General features: G+C 44.2%; 1 protein-coding gene across 5 annotated transcripts in view; it reads left to right on the forward strand.

The window, feature by feature from the left end:
• The window catches only part of LOC137310398 (protein spire homolog 1-like), a 280,950-nt gene that overhangs the window by 14,415 nt on the left and 245,720 nt on the right, over positions 1-20,815 (forward strand). For all 5 annotated transcript variants that reach the window (XM_067978235.1, XM_067978246.1, XM_067978243.1 and 2 more), the window contains exon 2: positions 19,746-19,780. In XM_067978235.1, the coding sequence (XP_067834336.1) occupies positions 19,746-19,780 (35 nt within the window). The remainder of the gene's footprint in view (positions 1-19,745; positions 19,781-20,815) is intronic.

Genomic DNA, 20,815 nt, shown 5'->3' on the forward strand with positions numbered 1-20,815 from the left:
ACACACCACATCACATCACATCACAACAAAACACACCACATCACACCACATCACAACAAAACACACCACACCACATCACATCACAACAAAACACACCACATCACACCACATCACAACAAAACACACCACACCACACCACATCACAACAAAACACACCACACCACATCACATCACAACAAAACACACCACACCACATCACATCACAACAAAACACACCACATCACACCACATCACAACAAAACACACCACACCACACCACATCACAACAAAACACACCACATCACATCACATCACACCACATCACATCACAACAAAACACACCACATCACAACAAAACACACCACATCACAACAAAACACACCACATCACAACAAAACACACCACATCACACCACAACACATCACATCACACCACATCACAACAAAACACACCACATCACAACAAAACACACCACATCACACCACACCACACCACATCACACCACATCACAACAAAACACACCACATCACAACAAAACACACCACATCACACCACAACACATCACAACAAAACACACCACATCACATCACACCACAACACACCACATCACACCACATCACAACAAAACACACCACACCACTTCACAACAAAACACACCACACCACATCACATCACAACAAAACACACCACATCACAACAAAACACACCACACCACATCACACCACATCACAACAAAACACACCACATCACATCACACCACAACACACCACATCACACCACATCACAACAAAACACACCACATCACATCACAACAAAACACACCACACCACATCACATCACAACAAAACACACCACATCACAACAAAACACACCACACCACATCACACCACATCACAACAAAACACACCACATCACAACAAAACACATCACATCACAACAAAACACATCACACCACATCACATCACAACAAAACACACCACATCACAACAAAACACACCACATCACATCACACCACAACACACCACATCACACCACATCACAACAAAACACACCACACCACATCACAACAAAACACACCACACCACATCACATCACAACAAAACACACCACACCACATCACAACAAAACACACCACACCACATCACAACAAAACACACCACACCACATCACATCACAACAAAACACACCACACCACACCACATCACAACAAAACACACCACACCACATCACATCACAACAAAACACATCACACCACATCACATCACAACAAAACACACCACATCACAACAAAACACACCACATCACAACAAAACACACCACACCACATCACACCACATCACAACAAAACACACCACATCACAACAAAACACACCACATCACAACAAAACACATCACACCACATCACACCACATCACAACAAAACACACCACACCACATCACAACAAAACACATCACAACAAAACACACCACATCACATCACATCACAACAAAACACACCACACCACATCACACCACAACACATCACAACAAAACACACCACATCACATCACACCACAACACACCACATCACAACAAAACACAACAAAACACACCACACCACATCACAACAAAACACACCACATCACATCACAACAAAACACACCACATCACACCACATCACAACAAAACACACCACACCACACCACATCACAACAAAACACACCACATCACAACAAAACACATCACAACAAAACACACCACACCACATCACATCACAACAAAACACACCACATCACACCACATCACAACAAAACACACCACACCACACCACATCACAACAAAACACACCACATCACAACAAAACACACCACATCACACCACATCACACCACATCACAACAAAACACACCACATCACAACAAAACACACCACATCACACCACACCACATCACATCACAACAAAACACACCACATCACACCACACCACACCACATCACAACAAAACACACCACATCACAACAAAACACACCACATCACACCACACCACATCACAACAAAACACACCACATCACAACAAAACACACCACATCACACCACACCACATCACAACAAAACACACCACATCACAACAAAACACACCACATCACAACAAAACACACCACATCACAACAAAACACACCACACCACATCACACCACATCACAACAAAACACACCACATCACAACAAAACACACCACATCACAACAAAACACATCACACCACATCACAACAAAACACACCACACCACATCACAACAAAACACACCACATCACATCACATCACAACAAAACACACCACACCACATCACAACAAAACACATCACAACAAAACACATCACATCACATCACAACAAAACACACCACACCACATCACACCACAACACATCACAACAAAACACACCACATCACATCACATCACAACAAAACACACCACACCACATCACAACAAAACACACCACACCACACCACATCACAACAAAACACACCACATCACACCACAACACATCACAACAAAACACACCACATCACATCACACCACAACACACCACATCACACCACATCACAACAAAACACACCACACCACATCACAACAAAACACATCACACCACATCACATCACAACAAAACACACCACATCACACCACATCACAACAAAACACATCACACCACATCACAACAAAACACACCACACCACATCACATCACAACAAAACACACCACATCACACCACATCACAACAAAACACACCACACCACACCACATCACAACAAAACACACCACATCACAACAAAACACACCACATCACACCACATCACACCACATCACAACAAAACACACCACATCACAACAAAACACATCACACCACAACACACCACATCACACCACAACACACCACATCACAACAAAACACACCACACCACATCACACCACATCACACCACACCACATCACACCACAACAGAACACAACAGAACACAACACATCACATCACACCACAACAAAACACACCACACCACAACAAAACACACCACATCACACCACACCACATCACACCACATCACAACAAAACACACCACATCACAACAAAACACACCACAACACACCACATCACAACAAAACACACCACATCACACCACATCACACCACATCACACCACAACACACCACATCACAACAAAACACACCACATCACACCACATCACACCACAACACACCACATCACACCACAACACACCACATCACAACAAAACACACCACATCACACCACATCACACCACATCACACCACAACACACCACATCACACCACAACACACCACATCACAACAAAACACACCACATCACACCACAACACACCACATCACAACAAAACACACCACATCACACCACAACACACCACAACAAATCACACCACATCACACCACATCACACCACAACACACCACATCACAACAAAACACACCACATCACACCACACCACACCACAACAAAACACACCACATCACACCACATCACACCACAACACACCACATCACACCACAACACACCACATCACAACAAAACACACCACATCACACCACAACACACCACAACACACCACAACAGAACACAACAATACACACCACAATACACCACAATACACCACAATACAACAAAATACACCACAATACACCACAATACAACAAAATACACCACAATACACCACAATACACCACATCATACCACAACACCTGCAACACGCCACAATACACCACAACACAATACATCGCTCCAACACCACAATACACCAGCAGATTTGTATTCCAGCACAATCTGTAACCTCATGGCCCGGCATATTCCTCACTCTACCATTACCAACAAGCCAGGGGATCAATCCTGGTTCAATGAGGAGTGTAGAAGAGCATGCCAGGAGCAGCACCAGGCGTACCTAAAAATGAGGTGCCAACCTGGTGAAGCGACAACACAGGACTACATGCATGCTAAACAGCGGAAGCAACATGCTATAGACAGAGCTAAGCGATTCCACAACCAACAGATCAGATCAAAGCACTGCAGTCCTGCCACATCCAGTCGTGAATGGTGGTGGACAATTAAACAACTAACGGGAGGAGGAGGCTCTGTAAACATCCCCATCCTCAATGATGGCAGAGTCCAGCACATGAGCGCAAAAGACAAGGCTGAAGTGTTTGCAACCATCTTCAGCCAGAAGTGCCGAGTGGATGATCCATCTCGGCCTCCTCCTGATATCCCCACCATCACAGAAGCCAGTCTTCAGCCAATTTGATTCACTCCACGTGATATCAAGAAACGGCTGAGTGCACGGGATACAGCAAAGGCTATGGGCCCCGACAACATCCCGGCTGTAGTGCTGAAGACTTGTGCTCCAGAACTAGCTGCACCTCTAGCCAAACTGTTCCAGTACGGCTACAACACTGGCATCTACCCGACAATGAGGAAAATTGCCCAGGTATGTCCTGTCCACAAAAAGCAGGACAAATCTAATTCGGCTAATTACCGCCCCATCAGTCTACTCTCAATCATCAGCAAAGTGATGGAAGGTGTTGTCGACCGTGCTATCAAGCAGCACTTACTCACCAATAACCTGCTCACCGATGCTCAGTTTGGGTTCCGCCAGGACCACTCGGCTCCTGACCTCATTACAGCCTTGGTCCAAACATGGACAAAAGAAAGAATTCCAGAGGTGAGGTGAGAGTAACTGCCCTTGACATCAAGGCAGCATTTGACAGAGTGTGACACCAAGGAGCCCTAGTAAATTTGAAGTCAATGGGAATCAGGGGGAAAACTCTCCAGTGGCTGGAGTCATACCTAGCACAAAGGAAGATGGTAGTGGTTGTTGGAGGCCAATCATCTCAGCCCCAGGACATTGCTGCAGGAGTTCCTCAGGGCAGTGTCCCATGCCCAACCATCTTCAGCTGCTTCTCAATGACCTTCCCTCCATCATAAGGTCAGAAGTGGGGATGTTCGCTGATGATTGCACAGTGTTCAGTTCCATTCGCAATCCCTCAGATAATGAAGCAGTCCGTGCCCGCATGCAGCAAGACCTGGACAACATCCAGGCTTGGGCTGATAAGTGGCAAGTAACATTTGCTCCAGACAAGTGCCAGGCAATGACCATCTCTAACGGGAGAGAATCTAACCACCTCCCCTTGACATTCAACGGCATTACCATCTCCGAATCCCCCACCATCAACATCCTGGAGGTCACCATTGACCAGAAACTTAACTGGACCAGCCACATAGATACTGTGGCTACAAGAGCAGATCGGAGGCTGGGTATTTTGCGGCGAGTGACTCACCTCCTGACTCCCCAGAGCCTTTCCTCCATCTACAAGGCACAAGTCAGGAGTGTGATGGAATACTTTCCACTTGCCTGGATGAGTGCAACTCCAACAACACTCAAGAAGCTCAACACCATCCAGGACAAAGCAGCCCGCTTGATTGGCACCCCATCCATCATCCTAAACATTCACTTCCTTCACCACCGGTGCACTGTGGCTGCAGTGTGTACCATGCATAGGATGCACTGCAGCAACTCGCCAAGGCTTTTTTGACAGCACCTCCCAAACCCACGACCTCTACCACCTAGATGGACAAGGGCAGTAGGCACATGGGAACAACACCACCTGCACCTTCCCCTCCAAGTCACACACCATCCCGACTTGGAAATATATCGCCGTTCCTTCATCGTCGCTGGAACTCCCTTCCTAACAGCACTGTGGGAGAACCTTCACCACACGGACTGCAGCGGTTGAAGGAGGCGGCTCACCACCACCTTCTCAAGGGCAATTAGGGATGGGCAATAAATGCTGGCCTTGCCAGCGACGCCCACATCCCATGAACAAATAAAAAAAATAACACAATACACTGCAACAATACCATTACATCACACCACAATACACCGCACCATCACTACACCAACACCACATCACACCAACATCACACCACACCGCACCACACCGTACATTTATTCCCAGGCCATTGTAGGAGTTCCAGATAATGTGTTTAATGGTTAAATTGTTAAATCCTGAATGAGATGCAGATAGTTATAAAGCCAGCTCTGGACTATGAACAGCAGGTACATTGTCATGTTATCTGATCTGCTTAAAGTCTAAAACAGGATTGCAGACAGTGATGGTAATTGTAAAGGAGACGAAAGAACCTAGATTTTATGTGATTTTGTTCATCCAGTGTGTTACAGTTTCAGCCATTAATCACAGAAGCAGCAGACTAATAATATACTGACAGTATGTGCTGAATCACTGATGTGTGATGGGAGGAGCTGTAAATCATTTGTGATGATTGGTCATGCATTTATCATTATTAATTAAATCTGTAATGGGAAGTCCAGTGAATCATCAGTGACTTTAAAATCAATGGGCTGGATTTTGCTGTGAGCAGTGAAGGAACAGCACCTTCCTCTCATTAGTCTTGGACTCGGCCATAGACTTTTCATGGGCTTTTGCACGGCAAGTTCCTCTCATGAGGCCCTCAATCCAGCACGGCCCCCTCTGCAGGGCATCGGGGACCTGTGTGAACGGGACCCGCCGCTGTGTATCTCCTTAACCAAACAGATTGAAGCATGTTGATAAGCCACGCGGAGTCAGAACCAGGAAGTGTAAGTTTCAATAGTCAATTCAATGTCAGATCAGGTACAGAAATCGAAATAAAGAGGGAGTAAGAGACAGAGATAAAAGAGACAGAGATAAAAGAGACAGAAAGAAAAAGTAAAAAAAAAATGTACAAATTTTAAAAAAAAATGTCCAACAACAATTAAAAGCTAAAGGAATGAGACTCCACACTTGTAAAAGTTAATTTTCACTGCCAAAGAGGTTGTTTGGCAGTAATTAACACTTACCACGCCGTTAAAAGGGTGCTTAGACTTAAATAACTCGCCGAACCTTTTTTTGGTGAGATTAGTTCATATCCATCAGGTCAGTGCAGGAACTTCACGCTGTTCCATTCATTTGAACGGTGAGTCAGCCGGCGAGATCTCCTTCCTGCGAAACATACGGAGGAGCAGGGCATCAGGTACAGCAACTTCCCGATTCCCTGCGCGTGTGCAGGCGCCAGAAGTTGCTGTACCATTTGCACTGAAATAACGGTGAGCCCTGTTAGCCTCGCCATTATTTTCAGAGCAAAATCCGGGCCACTGTCCCATTTCTGCAGGCCGTCATTTTAAGAACATTGCCCTTTTTGCAAGGGAGTTGTTTGCGTGTTCAGTTGGATGTTAAAAAGCTGTAATGTGAAGACCGCTGCACTGGCGTTCTGGAAGGATGAGATCAGAAGGGCTGAAGGGCCTTCTTCATTCGAACGTCCCTTGTCGCCAGTGATTTCAATGGAACTAACAGCGCTTTCAGCAAATGAATCCCATCATCTGTGCTGCACAAAACACAGCTGATATATGGCGCAGACTGATGGGACGTGCCTTGTCAGTGGCATCAGAGAATATGACGGAAGAATCAGAGTGCCACTTGGCACGCGCATACATATACAGGCAAAATCCCCCTAATCCAAGTAATCAGGCTGAGACCTCCTTCTCTGTATTGCTTAGGGCTAAACTGCACTTGAGTACATAATCTAGGCAGAAACGTCAGTGTAGTACTGAGGGAGTGCTGCATTGTCAGAGGTTCCAGCTTTTGGATAAGACATTACACGGAGGCCCCGATTTACCTGTTCAGATGGATGTCAAAGATTCCGTGGCACTTTTTTTTTGAAGGAGAGCAGGGGAGTCCTTCCGATGTCCTGGTCCAAGGAGAGTGTGCACGGCACAAGATCCGCCCAGTTCTCCCCCTAAATTGCATGGGGGGTGATACGTACGTCATTGGACCCCAATTTATATACAGTAATGAGGCTTCTCCCTGAGTTGGCCCAGTAAATATGGTGGTGGAGCGGTAACAGGACTGTAAGTAGTGCACAGCGATTTTAACACCGCTACTGCTCCGTTTCCGCCAGTGTGGCCCGACTTAAAATTGTCTCTTCTGCTTCGTAATCTAACTCTTCTTTCAGGATCTGACTTTTGGCCAAACCCCCACCTTCCACTAAGAGCTTCTGCACTCATTCCATGTTATCTCTTATCCCTGGCACATTGAGGCAGCACACCATTCATGATTCAACTATACAACTATAGAAGCCACTGGCGAATCTCCCACCACCACTGCACTCCTACACTGAACTCTTTTCTCCCACCCCCTTATAAAATTACTTTTTTTTTTCTACGACTGCCCTCCCCAAGTTATCATCCTTAGAACAAGTATTCAGTACTGAAAACTTATGTGCCCTGAGGGGATTGTTGCACTTCTTAGTATCATAGTAGGTACAGCACAGGAGGAGGCCATTCGACCCACCGTGCCTGTGCCGGCTCTTCGAAAGAGATATCCAATTAGTCCCATTCTGCTGCTCTTTCCCCATTGCTCTGTGAATTTTTTCCCTTCAAGTATTTATCCAATTCCCTTTTGAAAGTTACTATTGAATCTGCTTCCATCACCCTTTCAGACAGTGCATTCCAGATCATTACCACTCGCTGTGTAAACAAATGATTCCTCATGTCGCCTCTGGATCTTTTGCCGATCACCTTAAATCTGTGTCCTTTGGTTACCGACCCTTCTGCAACTGGAAACGGATTCTCCCTATTTATTCTATCAAAACCGTACATGATTTTTAACACTTCTATCAAATCTCCTCCTAAACTTCTCTGTTCCTAGGAGAACAACCCCAGCTTTTAGGTACATCAAGTTCTCTTACCCAGGAGTGGACTTAGTCCCCCCGAATTCTTTGGGATTCTCTCAGAAAAGAGGGAGGGGGATGCTGATAACACAGTGCTATGGAATCATTCATGGGGACGCTTGGGATGTCTCGCGATTTGTCATATAGCCGGTCTGCCCCGCTCTTACTTCTGTTCTCACTGAGATCGGCTAAATCAGCAGAGACCAGGGAATCTAAACCAGGGACCAGCATTCGTTTTGAATGGCTCAATTCCACATTGGGCAGTGGAATTTTTAATTAAACCAAAGTAATATTGGTAATGAATTGAGTAGCATTTAGATGTTTGCGGAGAGTAAAAGGTTTGAAGAAATAGTAGCTGCCTGTTTGATTTACCACTCCTCCGAGTTCCTGATCTCTGTGGTGTCCATCAAAATAAAAGAAAGATATTGCTGATAAGAATTTGTGTCTTGCAAGCCAAAAGTTCCTGTACAAACAGCAACAACAACTTGCATTTATATAGTGCCTTTAACGTAGTAAAACCAAGGTGCTTCACAGGAGCGTTATCAGACAAAATTTGACACTGAGCCACAGTATTAGGACAGGTGACCAAAAGCTTGGTCAAAGAGGTAGGTTTTAAGGAGCATCTTAAAGGAGGAGAGAGAGGTAGAGAGGCGGAGAGGTTTAGGGAGGGAACTCCAGAGCTTAGGGCCGAGACAGCTGAAGGCAGTATCAGAGGAACGCAGCAATCTCGGAGGGTTGTCGGGCTGGAGGAGGTTACAGAGATAGGGAGGGGCGAGGCCATGGAGGGATTTGAAAACAAGGATGAGAATTTTAAATTTGAGGCTTTCCTGGACCGGGAGCCAATTTAGGTCAGCGAGCACAGGGGTGATGGGAGAACAAAAAAATTGTATGCTGAGCCAAAGAAGGAGATATTAGGAGGAGTGACCAAAAGCTTGATCAAAGAGATTAAGGAGGGTCTTAAAGGAGGAGAGAGAAGTGGAGAGGCAGATGGTTTTAAGAAGGGTTTTCCAGAGCTTAGGGCCTTTGTGGCTGAAGGCACGGCCTCCAATGGTAGGGTAAATGGAGTGGGGTGGGAAGGCACAAGAAGAGGTGGTAGTTTATTATGTTTGTTCTAAATAAACCTGACTCTGGCAATACACAGTAGTATTGTCACTGGATTTCAGTAAAGCATAATAATGGGGGCATGTGAAATTTTTATGCTACATACCGCTGAGCTTATAATTTGTCCCTCCAAACTTGTTTTATTTGGAGTGAGCATTTTTGCACTCTCTAATACTATGGTGAAGTACTGGTGATGGTGGTAGTAGAAACAGTTTGAAGGCATGAGACTTCCTGGGGTCCGGAGTCAATGTTGAGGACGCTCGGGCTACTGCCACCTGACTGTATACCACTGGGCCCCCCCTTCTAGTGGGTCTGTCCAGCCAGTTGGACGGGACTTGCCCAGGGATGGCGATGGAGGAGTTTGGGACATTGGCTGATGGATATGATTCTGTGAGTATCACTATATCAGGCTGTTGCTTGACTAGTCAGTGGGACAACTCCCCCAACATAGGCACCAGTCCCCAGATGTTCATGATGAGGACTGGGCTGGGTCGACCGGGCTGGGTGTGCCTTCGCCGTGTCCTGATTTGATGCCTAGGTTTATTTTTCCAATTTCCCTAAATACATCTGTGCTTGGGTGTACCCTCCAAACCAGTACACTGTAAATCACCGTCAGCTGCACTATGGTTCAGGACCCCATTGCTCTCATCTCCATTCTGTTCTAATGAACAAATACCAATCTGCGATCTTGTTAACCTGCTGTGAAGATGCAATCTCAGTCCTCTCCAACAGGTAAATTGTTATTCGGTACAGTAACTTGACCTGACATACAGGTGTGCCTCAGGTGTTTTACAATCCTGTGACCTTAGCTGTAAACATTAGGGTAGATTTGTACCTCACAATCAGTGCCTGGAATGTACTAGTGGAACCTGGTAGAAATGCTATTTACTGACAGTCAACACGAGCCAAATACCAGCTGCAGATGGAATCTTGTAAAATCTGCATAATTTTTTCGGGGTGTGATGCACCTTACGAGCTAGTGAGTTAGGAGCCAACCAGAGCTTTGGATCTCCGTGTCCTTGTGTTCTGTCATGATATTTTAATTCGGAGCTACCAAATACCTTCAAGAAAGGAAAGAAAGAATAAATTTATTCTTTCATATAGCACCTTTCACGACCTCAGGACGTCCCAAAGCGCTTTACAGCCGAAGAAGTACTTTTTGAAGTGTACTCACTGTTGTAATGTAGGAAACGTGGCATTCAATTTGTGCACAGCAAGGTTCCACAGACAGCAGTTTGATAAGGCCAGATAATCCTTTTTTTTTAGCGATGAAAGGATGAAGTGCTTTGTTTCAGGAAGGCAGAAATCCACTTTGGGAAATCCCCCAAAAAGCTTGCAAAGTAGTATCTCGCCCTAAAACATTTCATGATTCCTGGAAAATGTTGAGGGCTCCAGTGAACGTAGCTCAAGAATCTGAAATATTTCAGTTGAATTATGTGGGTAACTTTGCGAGTTTGCAGTGCCGGCAGTTAACTTTGCCCAGCGGTGTGCACATCAGGAAGTAACGGTCCTGCTGCCCACGATTAGCCACTTATTCATTTTAATGGCAGAACATTGATGGCTGCTTGGCTGCGATTTCCCGATTATTGTGCGGCTGGTGGGCGAGGCTGTCTGCCAGCAGCGTGAATTTGGAAAATCAGCTCTTCTGGTTTTATAAAACTGATATAAAGTGTGAACATCTTTTTTTATTTTTTAACTCTCTTCTATCTCCCAGTCTCTCTGGACCATATGCTTTTCATGGCTGAAGCAAGTTGCCAGAAACCTTCCAGGCCTTGTTTACTGGGACTGCGCACAACTAAGTGCACAAGAGCGGCTTGGCATGACTAGCTGTCTGATTTTCCTAACCCTCTTTTTGGGGAAAGACTTGAGTCTAGATTTTCTGATAGTGTTCAAATAACACCAATCATAAAATCTAAGGCCATGGTCTCCACTTGCTGCCTCCTGAGAATACAACTCCTGAGAATAATACAGTTAAGATCAGGAACTCACTGTGTGGGGAACCAGTGGTTCTGGTTTGTCTTAATTTAACTGCGTAGAGATTGTAACATTCTCTCCCATATGATCATCATATGTCTCAGGTTACAATCATTTTTGGCCTTTTGATTTTTTTCTTAATGGGTAGCTACTCCTCTTGGCTACCAATAAAATACATCCCTTCCTGGTAAAGATGCGAATGATGATCCAGTTACCTGCTGCTAAATTATATGGATCATGAATGGACTGTAAAAGTATACACTCTGATAATCACTGTCTTGTTAAACTTATGATGTGGAGATGCCGGTGATGGACTGGGGTGGACAAATGTAAGGAATCTTACAACACCAGGTTATAGTCCAACAATTTTATTTTAAAATCACAAGCTTTCGGAGATTATCCCCTTCGTCAGGTGAAGGTTAAACTTAAACAGAATAGGTTTCCATAACAATGAATATGGATTGCCTTGGCTTCTAAGATTTGTATCTACGGGACAAGGAGGTAGATTTAGTGGTATAAACTGGGCGACATGGACATGTTGGGCTGAAGGGCCTGTTTCCATGTTGTAAACTTCTATGATTCTATGATTCTACTTAAAGGGCCACCGTTGTCTGTTTGGGCTAGTGGAAGGGCCAATACAGTGCATGTAAGTCCCAGCTGAAATTTTGCTCAACGATACAACTTGCATTTATATAGTGTCCTTAACACAGAAAAAAGTCCCAAGGAGCTTCACAGAAGCGTAACTGGACAACAATTGACACTGAGCCAAAGAAGAAGCCAATAAGTGGGGTGACTAAAAGCTTGGTCAGAGGTAGGTTTAGAGGAGGCTCTCAAAGGAAGAGAGGCAGAGAGGCGGCAAGGAGCATCTACACTTGGCTGCTGTCTGTTGATTGTTCACCTGTTTTTGCCTGATGACCACACATGTGGAATTTCCAGCAGGAATCACTACATAGTATCAGGAGTGGGTACTGAGGCCAATTATAGGGCACTTGCCGCTGTCCTGGCTGAGATCAGTTAACCCAGACCCCACTGGCCATTGAACCCGGGCCTACTCGTCTCTCTGGGTAATTCCTTTACCCACTGAGGTATTCAATGTACTATTGTTAATTAATTTAATTATTGCAAAATGTGGTAGGTAGGTACCAGCGAGAAAGCTTGGGTTTAATATGATTTGGACAATGTAGCTCCCTGCTACTCCCAGATCTCCACCTAAACTACTCTTCCACCTGTCACGAATCAACATGCGATGGCAGCCCAGCGATGACTCTTTCTCTGATATTCCTTGCACTTCTAGGAAGAGTTTTGACCTTGTACTTAATGCCTTTTGCACAGTAGTGCAGCTGAGATAAGGAACTCAGCAGAGTAGGGGGATCATATCCAAATCCCTCCTGACTACGGGCACTAATGTTCTTCTCCAATAGGTTGCTCTGCTGTGCAGTTGAAGAATACTTTTGAAGAATACTTCACTTCAAGCATTTGAAGAATACTTGTTATATTGCCTTTGCACTCCCTTAGTCGCTAATCAATACTTTCATTCATACCCATCCATTTATAGGAACATAGGAACAGGAGTAGGCCATTCAGCCCCTCGTGCCTGCTCTGCCATTTGATAAGATCATGGCTGATCTGCGATCTAACTCCATATACCTGCCTTTGGCCCCTATCTCTTAATACCTTTGGTTGCCAAAAAGCTATCTATCTCACATTTAAATTTAGCAATTGAGCCACTACCAATTGCCGTTTGCGGAAGAGAGTTCCAAACTTCTACAACCCTTTGTGTGTAGAAATGTTTTCTAATCTTGCTCCTGAAAGGTCTGGCTCTTAATTTTTAGACTGTGCCCCCTACTCCTAGAATCCCCAACCAGCGGAAATAGTATCTCTCTATCCACCCTACCTGTTCCCCTTAATATCTTATAAACTTCGATCAGATCTCCCCTTAACCTTCTAAACTCTAGAGAATACGACCCCAATTTGTGTAATCTCTCCTCATAACTTAACCCTTGAAGTCCGGGTATCATTCTAGTAAACCTACACTGCACTCCCTCCAAGGCCAATATGTCCTTCCGAAGGTGCGGTGCCCAGAACTGCTCACAGTACTCCAGGTGCGGTCTAACCAGGGTTTTGTATAGCTGCAGCATAACTTCTGCCTCTATCTATATCTTCTTTCTATAGTATAAAAGCAGTATATTTGGCACTCATTTCTTGCCCATCACACTTCAAATGTCACATTTGAATTTCTATACCATACTTCAAAAAAGTATAAAGAAGCAGAGAAATACTCTCGGAACACAAAATACTGGTGCCAGAATGTCTGCAGCCTCTGTATTAACTTACCCAATGTTTAATAATCAGCAGTCAAACTTTGTAGCCTTAAACAAGCAGACACCTTTTTTAACAGATGAATAATACATTGTGTTTTACATTATTTAACATTCCTGTCCTAATAAAACAGTGAATCCTTTGAAATAAAAACAGAAAATGCTGGATTCACTCGGCAGGTCAGGCAGCATCTAAAGAGAGAGAAACAGAGTTAATGTTTCAGGTCGAAGACCTTTCATCAGAACTCTACTTCCTGTGACTTTCAGTGAGCAATGCCACAGGATATCTGTTAGTATATATATATATATATATGTGTGTATAAAAGTCATATATCCATCTAAATTCAGATGTCACACTTCAAAGTGTCAAATGGTTACAAATAAAGTGAGTCATTTTGTGCTGTTTTTTCCCCTTGATAACTGAGTGTCTCGGTAGGGCAGGGCAGGCAGGGCTAGGCTGGGCTGGGCAGGGCAGGGCTGGGCAGGGCAGAGCTGGGCGGGGCAGCTTCCAATTTACAAAAAATCATTCAGCAGCTGTCCTCCAACTGATCTCAGGATGTTCTTATTTAGACAACTTCTTCACATGCAGCACCTGAACAAAGGCTGTAATGGGACAGGCGAGGTTAATCACAGTTTCCTTAGCATCTAAGCCTTAAAACCACGCTTCAGAATTCAAACAATGTGTGAGTAATGACACAGCAGATTAGCTAGTATTTAAAATAAACACACTAAAAGTGTCTTTTGTTTAAGGAGACTGGTCTGCTACCTTTAAGGAAATCAGACTGTCTGAAAGATTGGAAATCCAGTGAAGCCTCTTATCATTGTTTTTTGTTTTGTGATGATTTTGGAATTCTAAATCCCCACATTATCTCTGTGCAATGAATCCCATTTTCTGTCCTACCTGATCCGGTCTGTCATCGTAGTGTTTTTAAATATAGGTTAGACCATCTCAGCCATCCACAGCTAAACCGAATGTCAGCCGATTTTATATAGAGCCCATGTTCCCGTCCAGCCTGGCGGACCCTGCACCTGAACTTTTAAATGCATGGCCAGTAGGACAGATGCTTTTCTCTCCAAACTAAACAGTAATGCTTGTGAATTCCAGCTGTGCCTGTTGCTGATCCTCCCCCCGCCTCCCTCAGAGTCTGGAGTGAGGTTCATAGGATCTTGGTTGGTTTACAAGGTGAAGCAAATTGGTTATATGGAATTTTGTACTTCACATTGGTGGGGTGGTGGGGGGAGTTGGGGAAGACGGGAACAATTGATGCAATCAGCTAAGTTCATTACTGGCGTATCTCATATTGCATAGAATGTACAGCACAGAAACAGGCCATTCGGCCCAACTGGTCTATGCCGGTGTTTATGCTCCACATGAGCCTCCTCCCGCCCCACTTCATCTAACCCTATCAGCATAACCTTCTATTCCTTTCTCCCTCATGTGTTTATTTAGCTTTCCCTTAAATGCATCTATACTATTCGCCTCAACTATTCCTTGTGGTAGCGAGTTCCACATTCTCACCATTCTCTGGGTAAAGAAGTTTCTCCTGAATTCATCGACCAATGGCCGTGCCATTGGGGGCAAAGAAATCTGCTGCTCAGCTGCCTTGACCTCCTTCCTGACATAGACCACAAGGTGGATAAGTGCCTCCTCTGAGAAGTGTTTGAGGATTATAAAAAGCATAGAAATCTGAGTAATAAGATCGTTAACACATTATGTACTATATGTGAATGGCTCTGACCTTTTAACTAATCCTTTAATCCAATGTTCCCTGTTTCATAATATTTGAATAGTTGATCATTTTTGAGTAACTCGCCCACGTGCTGTTTCCTAGCCTTGCAATACTGCTCATGAAGCACGTCTTATAAGATGCATGACTGAGGCATGGGTGATCGACTCTTCCTTGTGGTTTTTGCTGCATACAATTTGGAATATTCATAGCCTCCTTTCTGTGGTATTTCCTTTCCTGCCTGCCACATGATAGCACAGGCAAAATCAGGAATTCACCATGTGGGCAATTGTAACAGAGCTCTCCTAATATAATTTACACTGATAAACTAGTTATGATTCAGTGTGCGGCACTGTCTATGGGTGAAAGAATTGTACACGATACTTGTGCATAGATATTAGAAATAAGTTGAGTAATTTGGATAATGCACTACGGGGAATGTTTTATGCAGTTGTTAATTAGAGTTTCTTGCAGAATGTGTGTGATTAATATAAGTACTCTGTTTGGTAGCTTAGTTTATTAGATTAAATATGATATCCTCTTATAATTGCTCTATTCTGCAGATGAATCTACAGGTGTGGCTAGCAATTTCATGCACCGCTGAAAGGTCTTTCATAACATACAAAACTCAAAACATATTATCATATGTGTCAATCATTTAATTATTCAGCATCATTGCTTAGTGTACCCTTTTAAAGACACCCTTTAAGGTTGTAGTAGGAGCCATGTGCCTAGAGAATAGGTAGGATGTCTCCCCAGTGATTATGAGTAAGACATTCTTTGGCTTATGTAAAAGGCTCATCATGAGTTCTGCATCATTCACTTTTGTGAAAGAATGGCTTTAACTCTGCGCTCTGTTTCTTCGGACATCTGTTTTGTCAGGAGCAAAAGAAGCAAAGGACTGAGTCACATTGATATAGGTGGGATAGCGTAGATCTGGCCTGCTGAATGAGCGGACTCCAAGGGCTAAATGTCTTTTTCTCATTCCAAATTTCTTACATTCTTGCACTTTCTCACCCTGTCTCGTAAAACTTCTTGCCTTTTGCTGAAAAGCATAGTCACATGGTTTAGAATATTAGAACACATAGAATAAGCAAACACTATTCAGTCCATTGAAATCATTCCTTTCACAGAACACTTACAGTAGACTCTACCCAACCCATTTCATCTCATGAAGAAAGGTTTGACAAAGTTTCTTTCTGGCTCCTCCCCTACAGAAAGGCCAATTGAGCAAACCTTCAGGATATCTTTCCAACCCTACATCCTGCATTCACTAGCCTTGGCATTCCTCTCCCCCAACAGTTCACAATTAACCAAAGTCACAAATTACATTCCCTGTGTAGATGACAAGGTGCAACATTAAAGGTTTTTACGCAAGATAAGGGCTCATGGGGTTGGGGGTAACATATTAGCATGGATAGAGGATTGGTTAACAGACAGAAAACAGAGAGCAGGGATAAACGGGTCATTTTCAGGTTGGCAGGCTGTAACTAGTGGGGTGCCGCAAAGATCGGTGCTTGGGCCTCAGCTATTTACAATCTATATTAATGACTTAGATGAAGGGACCGAGTGTAATGTATCCAAGTTTGCTGACGATACAAAGCTAGGTGGGAAAGTAAGCTGTGAGGAGGACACAAAGAGTCTGCAAAGGGATATAGACAGGTTAAGTGAGTGGGCAAGAAGGTGGCAGATGTAGTATAATGTGGAGAAATGTGAGATTATTCACTTTCGTAGGAAGAATAGAAAAACAGAATTTTTTTAAATGGTGAGAAACTATTAAATGTTGGTGTCCAGAGAGACTTGGGTGTCCTGGTACAAGAAACACAATATGTTTGCATGCAGGTACAGCAAGCAATTAGGAAGGCAAATGGAATGTTGGCCTTTATTGCAAGGGGATTGGAGTACAAGAGTAAGGAAATCTTACTAAAATTGTACAGGGCTTTGGTGAGACCTCACCTGGAGTACTGCGTACAGTTTTGGTCTCCTTATCTAAGGAAGGATATGCTTGCCTTAGAAGTGGTGCAGCGAAGGTTCACTAGATTAATTCCTGGGATGAGAGGGTTGTCCTATGAGGAGAGATTAAGTAGAATGGACCTATACTCTGGAGTTTAGAAGAATGAGAGGTGATTTCATTGAAACACATAAGGTCCTGAGGGGGCTTGACAGGGAAGAGGCTGAGAGGTTGTTTACCCTGGCTGGAGAGTCTAGAACTAGGGGGCATAGTCACAGGATAAGGGGTCAGCCATTTAAGACTGAGATGAGGAGGGATTTCTTCAATCGGGGGGTTGTGAAACTTTGGAATTCTCCACCCCAGAGAGCTGTGGATGCTCAGTCGTTGAGTATATTCAAGGCTGAGATAGATAGATTTTTGGACTCTAGGGGAAATCAAGGGATATGGGGATTGGGCAGGAAAGTGGAGTTGAGGTTGAAGATCAGCCATGATCTGATTGAATAGCGGAGCAGGCTTGAGGGGCCCTATGGCCTACTCCTGCTCCTATTTCTTATGTTCTGTTACTATGATCTTGATGCATTAGTCCTCTTCAACCTCTCTGCAGCCTTTGACAGGGTCAACTAAACACCTCACCTCTGTTGTCCAGCTCAGTGGGACTATCCTCGCTTGGTTCCAATCATACTAGAGTATCTCCGGCAATGGCTTCTCTTTCCCCTCCAGCCGATTATCTCTGGAGTCCCCAAGGATATTGGCCTCCTCCTCTTTCTCATCTACATGTTGCCACTTGGCAACATCATCTGTAGACATAGGGGTCAGCTTCTACATCTATGCTGATGACACCCAGCTCTACCTCGCCACCATCTAGCTTGATTTTTCCACTGCCTTTATGTTTTGAGACTGTTTATCAGACAGATTCATGGATGAGCCGCGATTTCCTCCAGCTCAATATTAGGAAGACCAAAGCCACCGTCTTTGGCCCCCACCACAAACCCCGTACCCCCGCCACCAATTCCAAACCCCTCCCCAGCTATTGTCTCAGGCTGAACCAGAATGTTTGCAGTCTTGGCGCCCTTTTCGACCCTGAGCTAAGCTTCCAACCCCATATCCTTTCCATCAACAAGACCACATCCTTCCTCCTTTGTAAAGTCGCTCGCCTCTGCCCCACAGCCCAGCTGTTGCTGAAGCTCATCCATGCCTTTGTCGCATCCAGACTCAACTGTTCCAATGCTCATCTGGCCGGCCTCCCATCCTCGACCCTCTGTAAACTTCCAACTCGTCCAAAACTTTGCTGCCCACATCCTATCCAGCACTGAGTCCCGCTCTCCCATCACTCCTGCCCTCGCTGATCTACATTGGCTCTCAGTCCCCATGCGCCTCAGATTTAACATTCTCATACTTGTGTTTACATTCCAGCAGGACCTTGCTTTTCTCTAGCTCTGTAATCTCCTCCAGCCATACAACCCCAGCAAACTCTCCATTCATCTGACTCAGGCCCCTTGTGCGGCCATGCCTTCAGCTGCCTAGGCCCAACAGTCTGAAATTTCTTCCATAATTCTCTCTGCCTTTCCATCTCCCTCTCCTCCTTTAAGACCCTTTGTAAAGCCTATCTCTTCAGACAAACTTTTGATCACCTCTCCTAATATCTCCTCCTTTGGCTCAGCGTTCATTTTTTTCTTGGGGCGTTTCTTTTTGTTGAAGGCGCGATATAAATGCAAATAGTTGTTATTGTGATTTTAAATAAATGGCGTGATCGACATTGGGTTAACTTGTGTAAGCAGCAGTGTGTGCAAGGATTGTACAGTAGATTCCTTTAGATGCAACACTGAACTCTTGTTTTGTTGCTTGCAATGGAAACTGCCTTGTAGAGTTACTGCAATGTGTCCATAAAAATCTATATTATTAAGAAGTTAACTTTTTTTAACATTCGTTTTTGTTTTCTAGATAAAGGGGGAGCAACCCGGTGTACAGAACCAGAGGTAAGCATTTTCTGAAATGCTCAAACTATTACTGATTGTTCTGTGAAGAAGGGTCTACTGACAATTGTTTTCTCCTTTTCCTCCTTCTCCCCTTTTCCAATCCCAACTTGATTAAATCTAAACTTCAACTCTTACTCCATAGATCTGCTTGCAGATTTTTGAATCCATTACAAAGGGGAGAGATTTCTTTGACCATGTCAGGAGGAAATGGAAATATTGGGGGTAATTGGGTTGATAGTATAAAATGGGCAGTATCGATTCAGCCGCCTGTTATACATAGGAACAGGAGTAGGCCATTCAGCCCCTCGAGCCTGTTCCGCCATTCAATGAGATCATGGCTGATCTATACCCTAACTCCATTTATCTACCTTGACTCCATAATACACTTGACTAGCAAAAATCTATCGATCTCAGATTTAAAATTATTAATTGAGATAACATCTCTTGCTTTTTGTGGGGGAGAGTTCCACACTTCTACCACCCTTTGTGTGAAGAAGTGTTTCCTAACTTCTCTCCTGAATGGCCTGGCTCTGATTTTAAGGTTATGTCCCCTTGTCCTAGACTCTCCCACCAGTGGAAAATGTTTCTCCCTATCTCCCCCATCAATTCCTTTCAAAATCCTAAAAACCTCAATCAAATCACCCCTTAACCTTCTATATTCCAGGGAATACAAGCCTAGTTTGTGTAATCTCTTCTCATATTTTAACCCTTTTAACCCTGGTAACATTCTGGTGAATCTACGCTGCACTCCTTCCAAGGCCAATATATCCTTTCTAAGGTGCGGTGCCCGGAACTGTACACAGTACTCCAGATGTGGTCTAACCAGGGTTTTGTACAGCTGTAGCTAAACTTCCCCTTTATATTCTAATCCTCTAGATATAAAGGCTAACATTCCATTATCCTTTTAATTAGTTTTTGTACCTGACCCCACTACATTTTAGTGATCTGTGTACATGGACCCCTAAATCTCTTTGGACCTCCACTGTTCCTAGCTTTTCACCATACTTGGATCTATCCTTTTTTGGTCCAAAATGG

The sequence above is a fragment of the Heptranchias perlo genome, chromosome 3 (assembly GCF_035084215.1).
Source record: "Heptranchias perlo isolate sHepPer1 chromosome 3, sHepPer1.hap1, whole genome shotgun sequence".
Classification (NCBI taxonomy): Eukaryota; Metazoa; Chordata; class Chondrichthyes; order Hexanchiformes; family Hexanchidae; genus Heptranchias; species Heptranchias perlo.